The sequence below is a fragment of the Haliotis rufescens genome, unplaced genomic scaffold (assembly GCF_023055435.1).
Source record: "Haliotis rufescens isolate VD_foot unplaced genomic scaffold, xgHalRufe1.0.p SCAF_4, whole genome shotgun sequence".
NCBI classification, from domain to species: domain Eukaryota; kingdom Metazoa; phylum Mollusca; class Gastropoda; order Lepetellida; family Haliotidae; genus Haliotis; species Haliotis rufescens.
This window is the reverse complement of record NW_025964112.1, coordinates 56,256,827-56,269,553: the sequence shown is the minus strand read 5'-3', so window position 1 is coordinate 56,269,553 and position 12,727 is coordinate 56,256,827. Positions and strand designations below refer to the sequence as shown.

The 12,727-nt window shown below is 39.6% G+C and overlaps 1 protein-coding gene across 1 annotated transcript; it reads right to left on the bottom strand.

Annotated features, from left to right (window-relative positions):
• Positions 1-1,414: 1,414 nt before the first annotated feature.
• Positions 1,415-11,563, bottom strand: LOC124114608 (isoamyl acetate-hydrolyzing esterase 1 homolog). Its single transcript, XM_046475278.2, has 6 exons — positions 11,430-11,563; positions 8,839-8,894; positions 6,386-6,605; positions 5,592-5,679; positions 4,363-4,481; positions 1,415-2,508 (listed from the first exon to the last, which is right to left on the bottom strand). The coding sequence occupies exons 1-6, from the start codon at positions 11,484-11,486 to the stop codon at positions 2,323-2,325; spliced, it is 726 nt and encodes a 241-aa protein (XP_046331234.2). The 5' UTR covers positions 11,487-11,563; the 3' UTR covers positions 1,415-2,322.
• Positions 11,564-12,727: the final 1,164 nt, after the last annotated feature.

Sequence of the window (12,727 nt, the reverse complement as noted above, 5' to 3'; positions counted from 1 at the left end):
AAGACTGTGATAAAAAGGGCTAAAGGGCGCTCTTGCCTCGGGAAGATGGGGATTTGTGTTAGAAACAGAACATTTTTTGTCAAATAATCAGGATATCCAGTGAACATGTTTTTCATATTAAACCATATACATATTTAGTTTCAATTTTTCCAGTATTATCTGGGATATTTTTTTCTTAAATATCCGGGGTCACCCTCTCTATGCTCAGTCCCTTGTTCCAGGGGAATGATACCATCACCATAACATGAAAATATTCATTTTGTAAAAAAGGCACATACGGGATGAGATAAGATAGGGAAAATTGCAATAATCACTCATGAATGATAGGTTACAAATATTTGCACTTAAGCGTTCATGAATTGAAAAACCTGAAAAAATAACTGCATACTGAGCGATTACTGAATCACTATCAAAGCAAATGGTCAGTCATAACTATCAGACACACCCCTCTAAAACTCAACCAATGAGAAGTGAGTACACAACCCTGTTACCTTACTGTAAGTACATGTTGACAATGACAGTCGATATGATTGAATAAAGTTGGTAATTAAAATGGCATACATCTACTACAGTTTGCCATGTTCCTGAGATCAAGTTGAAGTGACTACAACTGTTTCTATGAGTGTGTCCACATTATAACAGTACTTGCTGCTATTTCGGCAATCACTTCTCAGTATCACATACATGTAGCTGATCATATATGCTGTACACAAACAATCTGAACGTGAGCTGCATATTTGCATAAAATAAACAAAAGAAATCTCCATAACCCAATTATATTTCATTTGCTCATGCACAAATATGCAAGAAAAAATTCTGGAATCTATAATCTATTTACACTGTGCGTAATTACCCAATGTTGCCTTTTTAGCTTGTGTTCTGATTTGTCTATGATGAGCCTAATTTATTGATCGAAAGCTTTTGTTTTTTGTTTGTTGTTTAACACCGCAGTCAGCAATATTTCACTTATAAATGACAGTGGTCTGTAAATAATCAAGTCTGGACCAAACAATCCAGTGATTGACATCATGAGCATCGATCTACGCAATTGGGATATGATGACATGCATCAACTCAGTCAGTGAGCCTGACCACCCGATCCCGTTAGTTGCCTCATCACAAGCAAAGTTGCCTCTTAGGACAAGCATGGGTTGCTGAAGACCTATTCTGCCCCGGAGCCCTGTGTGTTTAAAGGGGTTTAACTCCCCTTTTAACAGTATTCCAGTTATATCATGGCGTGTCAGCTTAATGTCGGAGGAAAGCCCGAAGTGATGTAGGTCTCAGACCTTGACCACCTTGGTGAAACCCACGAGCATGGGTATTGTGCTGACAAACCTAGAAACATAATCGGGGCAAACCAGGATTCGAACCCACAATCATAAATCTGGCGTGTCCAAGGGACGCAACTCTGCACAGTGAATCGCGGCGCCTTAGACGACTGGGCCACCCGTGCCCCCTGTACATACATGACATGTATGTGGTGTACCAGACACACTGCACAGTACATGAGGCTGAGAATAAAACAAACATGGGACTCCTTAAACTATCATCTAGAAAGGTGGCCTAAAGGCTCTTGTTCTCAAGTATGCTACCATGAGGTAAAAATTGTTCATGCTTGGTCTGATATACAGTGATTTTTGCAAATGATGGTATCTGGCTGATGAAAGAAATCCGAAGGACAAGGAATACTTAATTATCACTAGAACACAAGAATCATGGATAAGTTTGTCGTGTCCGTTAGTTCCATAACCAATGTACTCTACTGTATGTAACTACTGATAGTGCAATAAAAATGAAGTGTGAAAGATCAAAATTGATAGGTATCATGATTAAATAAGTTCATTTCCTCACAGTGCATAGATTAACTTTTTAAACAGCATCTGCACACTAGCTAGTCACAGGTCACTGTACACTAGCCATGCTAGCTAGTCACAGGTCATTGCACACTAGCTAGTCACAGGGTACCTGCATACTAGCTAGTCACAGGTCACTGCACACTAGCTAGTCACAGGGCACTGAACACTAACTAGTCACAGGGCACTGAACACTAACTAGTCACAGGTCACTGAACACTAACTAGTCACAGGGCACTGAACACTAACTAGTCACAGGGCACTGAACACTAACTAGTCACGGGGCACTGAACACTAGATAGACACAGGTCACTGCACACTAACTAGTCACAGGTCACTGCACACTAGCTAGTCACAGGCCACTGCACACTAACTAGTCACAGGTCACTGCACACTAGCTAGTCACAGGTCACTGCACACTAGCTAGTCACAGGTCACTGAACACTAGCTAGTCACAGGGCACCTGCACATTAACTAGATGCATTGACAGAGCATAGAGACGCTTCTGGATTATTGTAGTCCACTTCATCCCACAAGGGAAACTTGAAGACAACATCTGATGTAAGCTTGTCTACGATTGGCTGGAGCAGAGTAAAGAGCAAGTGTGAGCCTTTCTGTGATAGGTGGAGACCATCACTCAACATGTCCTCCCATCCCTGCGAATACAGAAATATTCACAGATATAAAAAACAAAGTACCTTATTCGACGTAATAAGCGCCCTGCTCTAATAAGCGCGCATGGCAATATTTGCTAATATATTGGCAAGTGAAGAATCCTAATAAGCGCCCCTTCCAATTGATCAATGCACACAAAACTTGCTTATTCGTGTGTCATACGCACCCTTAATTATGTGCAACTAAATTCTGACTTTTCTTAAGTAATCATTTCTGTCGTATATATATATGACTGTCATGATCCGTCATCAGAAATAGAATATAAACATACCCGTACTGAATTACACAAGTTGCACTATTTCTGTTTAATACTGTTCATTTTGTATCTTGACTTATGTTTGTAATCCATTTTATTAATTTTATTCACAATTATATTCAATAACGTTTACATTATTATTTTGGTGAAATCATGTCCCTACGATACTTACAACTTAAATTCTGTTCACCCCATTCCATAGAGCCCGCTTTACCACATACCGCCACATACCAACTCAAATTTATCAATGCAAAAACGATCTATTTTCTTGTTTCACTTTTTTGGACGAGTCTACACATCAAGACAAACATTTGTCACGGTTAACTTTCAGTGAGAAAATATCTAAAAAAAACATTAAAAACTATTTCCATTTGCATAGTTTGCATTTGTTCACATTTCGAGCTGTCATCGAAGCCATTTGGAGATAGCAATATGATCACTTTGATGCATAAATGAATATTGTCGTGCACGTCACAGTCGCAGTTTTAGTAGCAAATAATTATGCAAAATAATATGTAAAGCATTAGTCTGTTCTGATTTCAGCTTTCTTTTAAAAACAAGAGAAAAGGCTGGTAATGTGATATGCAAATTAGCCTGTGGCAGTGCTGTTATGCGAAGTTATGTTACTTCTTAAAACGATGATTCATTAAAAAATAAATGTACTTTTTTGGATACTTGCATACAGTTTCTTCAGAAAATGTGTATAAATTAATCTCAGGTAGGTAGTTGTAGTATTTACATTCACAAACTCTATACATTTATTGTTGAACTGTGGCCTGTTATCACCAGCACCATAGCCGACATAATAACAAAAAACATGTTTCGAGAAAGAATATTCATGTTAATTTTACAAATAAGTACCTGAAACAAAGATGTGGTAATACACATTAAAAACATCATCATATTAACAGAAAAATAAAGGTAAGTGATATAAGGTAATATTTGAAAATCACAACCACAAAGTGGATGTTTACATAATTTTTTTTAACTTAACCTGCTGATTACCGGTACTTCTGGTTTGGAACAATGGGCGTCAAGGATCATTTTTACTCATTGTTAATTGGGAGTTGCATTATCACAAATACATAGATATTTAAGTTAATAAATGCAAGCATGCACATAGTATTATTTGTAAGAGACATATATATCTAAAGGGGTAAAGTACAGAGAGCGATCGTTTTCTGAGTTCGCCAAACCACGAAATTTACAATCTTTCAATTCTGTATTTTTTCACCAAAATTATATTCTAAAAAGCGCCCCCTATTTCTAATTTTGAGAGGGGCCTGGGCGCTTATAACGTCGAATACAGTATTTAATTTAATGAAAATAATGCAAATATTGAGACATTTATAAATGACCTTCATCAGCCATTTTAGGCTGATAAAGGATCATTTACAAGTGCATCAATATGCCAGCTGTATTGAAAATTAAATTTTAATTATAGTATTCTAAATAATTTAATCATATTAATTGTGACAGTAAATGATTTGGTTTTGTTAACTTTTGACTTTTTTTCTGGTCAGCAGAATGAAAAAACACTGCTCTTAATAATGATAAAAAAGACTCCTCCAGGACGTACTTGTGATTTCATCATGGCCTTGTAGAGATCCACACACTGCGTGCCGCAGTCACTTGCGGCTTCCACACACTCCCTGGCATACAGCTCCGTCACCTTGTTGTCCTTGCTCAGCGGTTTACCTGGCCACGAGACAGATGTCATAGCACACATGAAGAGTGAGTTAGTTGGGTTTAACGCCGCTTTTAACAGTATTCCAGTGGGAGGAGAGTCCGAAGTGATGCAGGTCTCAGACGATTGACTTCGGTGAAACCCACGAGCATGGGTATGGTGCTGACACCTAGAAACATAATCGGGGCGAACCGGGATTCGAAACCACAATCATAGGTTTCTGGCGTGCCCAAGGGACGCAACAGTGCACAGCGAATAGCGGCGCCTTAGACGACTGGGCCACCCGTGCCCCCCAGCACACATAAGGAAGGTCTTTGTTTGTTTGTTTGGTCACAGTCAGCAATATTCAGCTATACCGTCACTCATCACCGTCTGTGAATTATTGAGAATGACACACCTGCTTTTAATATAATGCAACCTACAAGTATACACACTTCACTTCAAAATGCCTCCTGACAATAACTGAGTAGTGGCAGACTTTGGATTAATGTTCCTTTGATCAGTATTTCAGTTGCATCACAGTGTGTCAGCTTAATTTGGGATGAGGGGGGTAAGGGTGGCCCAGTTGTCTAAGGCACTGTGATTCGCTGTGCAGAGTTGCATCCCTCGGGCACGCCAGAAACCTATGATTATGAGTACGAATCCCGGTTTGCCCCGATTATGTTTCTAGGTTTGTCAGCACCATACCCGTGCTCGTGGGTTTCACCGAAGTGGTAAACGTCTGAGACCTGCATCACTTCGGCTTTCCTCCCACATTAAGCTGACACGCCGGGACATTACTGGAATACTGTTAAAAGCGAGGTTAACCCCAACTCACTCACTCACTCACTAATGTGTGATGAAAGACGATGTAATGCAGGTGATGGTTTTAGGTGTATGTCACAATGATGCTGCTCCAATAATAAGCTGATATTTCTTCTTGAAACCAGGAAACCCACATTTTTCTACATTTTCATCACAAGAGACAAAGGGTAATCTGACCCTTTTGAACTAAACCCCTCACAATGTTGGGATTAAATTTAGAATTTCAGGGGACCTTTTCAAGATTTGACGCAAACAATCTGCACTAGATAAACTCAGGATGTCTGAAAATACATGGCAGACAGGGATGGGGGGAGTACCTTTCTTCTTGCATTCTTCTCCCCAGGCCTTCTCGTCACATGCTGGAGGGGTGATGAGGATGATTCGCTCCCTCTCGATGCCTATAGACTGCAGGCACAACAACAGGTTAATCAGCAAACAGGTGGATCAGCAGGATCAGGAAACAGGTGGATTAAGAAACAGGTGATGAAATATTGTCCGGTTTTCAAGATCTGCTCCGAAAAAGAGCACTACAGTCATTTTCAGTCCAGGTCAAAGTTGCTATGTAAACTCAAAAAATAATTTGTTAAAAAATCCCAATCAATCAAAAGGCACCAGTTTACCACTAGACCTATCTATGTGCCAAGTTTGGTTAAGATATCTCTCATGGTTTTTAGGTTCTGTTTCGGAAACGAAATGTGACAGACGGACTGATGGAAAGACGGAAGGACGGACAGAGAGCATCCATTCCTATATCCCCTTCCACTTTGGGGCGGGGGATAATAATACCAAAAGTCCGGAAATCATAAAAAAGGGATACAGTTTCTGCTGAGTTTTCCAAGATCAGGAGCAGCCAAACAAATACCTTCACCTTTGCTTTGTGGACACACTTATACACCATCAAAGCGGGGCGGTCGGGTAGCCTAGTGGTTAAAGCGTTCGCTCGTCACGCCGAAGACCCGGGTTCGATTCCCGACATGGGTACAATGTGTGAAGCCCATTTCTGTTGTCCCCCGCCGTGATATTGCTGGAATATTGCTAAAAGCGGCGTAAAACCATACTCACTCACTCACTCACCATCAAAGCTGCCCTTCAAAGGGAGATAACTACTGACCTGCAAATACTCCACCATCTCCATGAGGTCCTCCATGTAGTCTTCAAGGGGCACGTGCTGTCTGGGGTTCAAGACTTCATCATTGGAGTCATTAGCCCCGAGGAAGATAGTGACAGCAGCCACACCGGCGGCATCATCGCTGCTGAGGATCTGGGGCAGCACAAACTTGCACCACCTCGCATTGTAGCCAGAGAAACCACGATTTATCACGTCACATTTCCTGAAAATAGAAAATCGTTTAGTTGAGAGAAAAATCTCTTTGTACGAGATATTCTTATATCTGTTGTAGGGCTGGGAAGGGCAACTCGGGTACTCGGGTCAGGTGGGTACTGAGTAGAACCCAGGTACCCACAGGACTACCCAGACCCAAGGTTAGTCACGTGATATATTGTTTTATGACAAAAATTCCTGATATAACTACATGGTTACACGACAATTTTAAGTCTCAAATGTTCGCATTTCTTCATGACTATGAACACGTTCCTTCTGACTTATATATATGTTTGAACAAAGCTAAAACTTCAGTCAACTTCAGTATATGCATGACACATCATTTTATACGTGTATCTAGGTGCATTCTGCCAGGGCTACTGTCAAACTATTCCCAATCAGACATTTTGTACCTATCTCTTGACACCAACAGCGGGTACCCGGGTAGGGTGTGGGTACCTGGGTAGTAAATTTGGACTCGTCCCAGCCCTACTCTGCTGTAGATATTGTAAAACAAGTAAATTATTAACCATAATTCGGACAATAACAACAAAAAACTACAAGGAGTTCTGGACTCTCTGAAAAAGTTAATTAAATTTGAAAGTCTTAGAATACGCTTGGTGTGCATGGAATATTAACAAGAAACTGATAAACAGCTGGAAGGGTAAATTAGATATATTATCAAAAATGGTTTACCAGTAGGCTACCTGGCAACATATGGTATTTCTGCTGCTATCATTTACTGTAAATCTGGAAAGTTTTGCCCCATGAATTTACTGTGAGTTGCTAACAATAGCCTCAACTGTATCGAAAAGGTTTTGCGACACCTAGATTATCAAATATCAAAGATACTTTTGCAGGTGTAATATTTGATAAGTAGGAAGCAGCACGATGACACGATAACTCTGTGTTTTTATAAACTATACATGCATGTGTTGTTGTTGACAAGGGAGGTTGGAGTAGCGTGTTTATCTAACAGAATAGACTGGCTGGCACATGTGTGGACTACTCGGTGTTATGTGAACAACTTGACAAGATGTGGCATATTAGTGAACTTAGATTAATTATTGACACTGTGACTTGAAGATGAATATCACTTTTTATGTGTATGTCCAGTGTATGAAGATTTAAGAGCAAAATATCTAAATAACTATTTCTACCGCAACCCAAACGGTAACAAATTTTGTAAATTAATGACTTGTGATTGTACAGAAACTATTAGAAATCTATCAATGTTCATTTATCATGCCATGAAACTAAGAAAATGTATGAATTTGTAACACGCCCCACACATTGTACTATAGGCCTTTGGCCTCATAAGTACCATGAATAAAGATTGATTGATTGACACTGTGACAGTGTGTAATTAGGGAAACACAGGATGAGAGGAATTATTTCTTTTATCATGTACTGGCTGGCTTGACAATGTGTGGAAGTGAATCAAGAAATATGCCTCCTTACGTCTTTTGTTTGTTGTTGGTCTGAAAAAAAACTGTGTCACGAAAAAATTGCGAGTGTGTGTCACTCTCAGTTTTCGCAGCGCTTTCCTGCTTGCAAAACTTTTCAGATTTATAATATTTCAAAAAGGGGCATGGTTGGCCCAGGTGTCTAAGGTGCCACAATTCTCTGTGCAGATTTGCACCCCTTGGGTACACCAGAAACCTATGATCGTGGGTTCGAATCCCTGATTATGCTTCTAGGTTTGTCAGTGCCATACCTGCGCTTGTGATATTTCACCAAAGTAGAAAACATCTGAGACCTGCATCACTTTGGGCTGTGTTAAACCCAACTTACTCACTCACTATTTCATTAAACAAGTCAGTCCATGTTTTTTTCAAAGTTATTTCGTTTCAACTATATACACATAACAATTTCGACAACTATATTATATCAAACCACTGTCAGCATGGTTTTATTTTAGCTACAATGGAACTGATAAGTGGTAGCAGTTTGTCATTCTGGTTAAAGCATTTGGTGGCCAAAAAGCTCAGACACCACTAGCTCTAGGTTACGGGTTAATTTTATGTATTGTGTACAAGAACTGTAATCTGTTTTTCCTGGAGCGGTGTTTATATAAGCCTTGTTTTGCTTGTTTACCAATCCAGATCTCGTTTATGAAATAAATATATGTTTAAACCCAAAATGATGTTTTTATCCTTGACAATATATACAAACAGTTGCTAGGTGAGTTCATTACAGCACTTGGGCCAGAAGTCTGTGTGCCCAGTCAGTGTCGGTGTTACCTCTGGAGATGATCTGCTAGCAAAGCGCCCCACTGGCCTTCCTGGCTCAGACTAAACTGAAAGAAAAAATACAAACAAAAGTTATGTTTCATTAACCTACGCTGATGGCTGTTTCCAGGTTTTTTTTATAGAAAGTAGACTGGATATTCTGTATTACATTTCTGACATGACTTGATGCATGTTGTATTGCTGGGATGAGTCTGAATTTACTACCCACCCCAGGTACCCACCCCCCTATCACCCGACCCTACCCGGGTACCCACTGTAGGTCATCGGTCCCAATTGTGTGGATTGATGCTCATGATGTCAATCACTGGATTGTCTTGTCCACACTCGATTATTTACAGACCCCAATCATATAGCTGGAATATTGCAGAGTGCGGCATTAAACAATAAACAAACAAACAAACTTGTGCCATGATTTTAAAAGTCTCGGCTTAGATTTGCTTATTAGAAATTCACCTGAATCTTCATACAGAGAGGTGTCATGTCAGAATAATAAAGATCAGATGTAATGAGTTTGAACACACCGGGAAATGCTACCGAGAGTCACTGTGTATTTTACTGCTAATACTACTTCAGATAATCCTGCTTAGAATCATACAGGTAGCAGAGGTACTGTAAATCCCCATGGCCCCCAGTGGGGTCATCTAGCTTTTGTTGCTGGCTACCTATTGGTCATATTTAACAAGATGATTGGAATGTTTAGTATTTGGAATTTTTAGTTTTTAATCTGCTATATGACATATTATTGCTGTCAACCTACTGTCCTTCTGACACATCATTATCTATACAACTTTTTTCGGGACAATATGACAGAAATACTGTCAACGTGACACTAAATTATACCTCGGTCCCTACTTCAGATAATGTAGGCTGATATACCAATACAGCCATATCTTGCATCATTGTTTCCACTGCTTGTTCATAAACATGTTAGGAAATGTCATGAGGGGAAGATGTAGAGCATGAATGGAGAGCTAGATCTGCCATCTAGCAGTCATTTCAATAACAGCTTGTGGGTAGGTAGCTTCCGTTACCATATCTCCTCATCCGTTCATTGTTTTCAATGTTTTTCTGTTGCTTGCCGTAAAAGGCAACTATGCTTGTGATAAAAGGCAACTAATGGGATCGGTTGGTCAGGCTCGCAGACTTGGTTGATGCATGTCATCGGTCCAAATTGCGCGTATCGATGCTCATGATAGTAATCACTGGATTGTCTGATCCAGACTCGATTATATACAGACCGCCGTCATATAGTTGGAATATTGCTGAGTGCAGCGTTAAACAACATACAAACAAAATTGGGGTTATAGATCATCCAGTAAGAAAATTCTGCATTGTACATTTTACAGCACATTTCCACCTGTGTGACAAATCATAAAATATTTTCACAATCTACCATATTTCCTCCAATAGACTCAAGGTCTTCAAATATATGCCAGCCTCTAAAGCCGAGTGATATGGTCTGTCACAAAAAATCGAATGCTGAAGGGGTCGTTGTTGGCACGGGTACTACAAAAATGTACCCTAGCCAAAATTAGAATACAGAAACATACGGTACCTGGTACCCTTAACGGCGGACAAGTCCATATTCCCCAACCCGAAACAAAAACCGGTTCATGTTGTAGTTCTGGCTCACCTGGTTACGAGTGCATGTGTGCCGTACAGAATATTGCCGGAATATTAGATTAATGTACGTACGTCACTGTGTATGGTTCTTTCCTATATGAGGCGCTGGAATGCATCTCCTGTTGAAAGTAGGCTACTCAAGTACAGCCATGTTGAATTTAACCGTTGTTTGGTATACAGGAAGTGACAAATACCTAAAGAAATGGTTATGAGCATTGTACCCTGTGGCGGAATGGACTCATCCTAGGATATGTTTCTGTAGTTTGATTTTAGCTAGGGTACATTTCTGTATACATGAACGTACCTGTAGTACATTTCTGTAGTACCTGTGCCGATAACGACCCCTTCTGCATTACTAATAGAGGCCAGGTCCATCATTTGATCAAATTAATGATTTGTTTAACAAAACCAGAAGGAAGTACAAAGTTTCCTCAATTAATTGTCACTTGTGCTGATGATATGTGCCGACAGAGAATTACATTAGGTCATGTGAAACTTGAGCCGTATTTCAGCCTTTGTTTGATTTGATGACTATGTATAATGACTTGGTGTGATGGTAATTCATTGATTTGTGTTTGATGTTAATTTTTTACGACCATATCCCTATATTTTCCTATTCAACAGCTCAATCCTGATGTTCAATACGCCTGCTGAAATTGCATATTTTTGCGTGAAAGAACCTCACAGATTCTGTTAATTTTATTCACGTTATGCAAAGATTTCTTACACCAATAGGCTACAAGGCTCGCTGAAATTTATTCATTTGAGGTCATTCAGTTGCTCATACCAATGGTTAAAAGATTAAAGAAACATCCGGTTGATTTTATCAAACTAGAACAGTAGAACAAAGCTTCAGATTTAGAACAAGAAACTAAATAGACAATTTAGGCTATTTTCACATAGGCCCGAGCAAGCTGAGCCATGCTGAAACCGAAATCTGACAGTCACGTGGTATTTACCTGTGTAATCGAGTCTCCAAAGAGGACTATCTTCGGCCATGTCAACCTGTTGTTCATCTTGCTAATTTAAATCAGAACATTTAGAATACAGCAAAATATTCACTGCACGCACGTATAGTAATTTAGAGTTACCCGCCCTTTGTCGTTGACGTAAACAATAAAGAAAGCTTTTACGGGGTCTTCTGACAACGTGTTTGCAATCGCTGACAAAACTTTTGCCACTGAAAGAAAAAAATGGTTTGCAATTATGACATTCAGCACGAACACATTCTTTGTGATAACTTCATAATATAATACCTCATAATACTTGAGGTAGTATAAACTCTAATTAAAGTGACCCCATGCGTTAAAATCGTACACATGTAGCAATACATGATTGAATCATTCGCTTAAATTTACACCGGAATCATACCTAAACACATTAACGAATTTTATCGCCGGAAACGAGTGCATTAACAGTATTTATCGTCCAAAACTGGCTCCCACAGGAGATATCGCTTGGGTTACATCACATTGCTTTGCAGACCATTGTGACGTCATTGGTTATCATGACGTCACAATCAATTATACCATGAATTTGGAATTTCCTCGATTCTGATTGGTCAATCAGAGGCTTTTAAATCACAATAAACCCCCACTGATTGAAACAGCTGGTTTGACGGCCGCATCACCGCGGAAGCTAATATTCATAGAATAGTACTATTTTCAGTCATTGTCGGTAGGCATATTTAAATAATTATGTCTACAATTACAGGTTACAAAATGAACAGATGCGGTTACTACAATATTCAAAGGGTGTGTGGCAATACATTTCGTGCAGAAAAAACGACAGAAATCAACAAAGGGAATGTATTTACGTTTTGGAGACAACAGCTAGAGAGCTTGGAATTTTGGCGCTTTTCTATATACGGCTGTGACGTCATATTTTTTGCGTCACAATGAGCGATATGACGTCATAATGGTGACGTGCGATGATGAGCGAAAGCCTTGCAAAGCTTGCTTTGTTTTCTTTAGGGATGCCCACCTCATGTTAGCTCAAGTTGCCGTGCTTATATGCATTCAATGCCTGTCATATGTTCGAGTGAAGTATTACGGTGTAAACAAACTGCTTGAGTATATACAGCACCATATTTTGTTCGGTGATTCCGTAATTCAGTTCGATAACCCACTCAGAACACTGAACACAACCCATGCCGCTTCACTCAGTATATTTGCTAACACCAAAGAGTTCGCATTTTATTTAGTCATGGTAGAATGGAGATAAACATACTGTCTTTTCAATGTAGAGCTAGGTTACC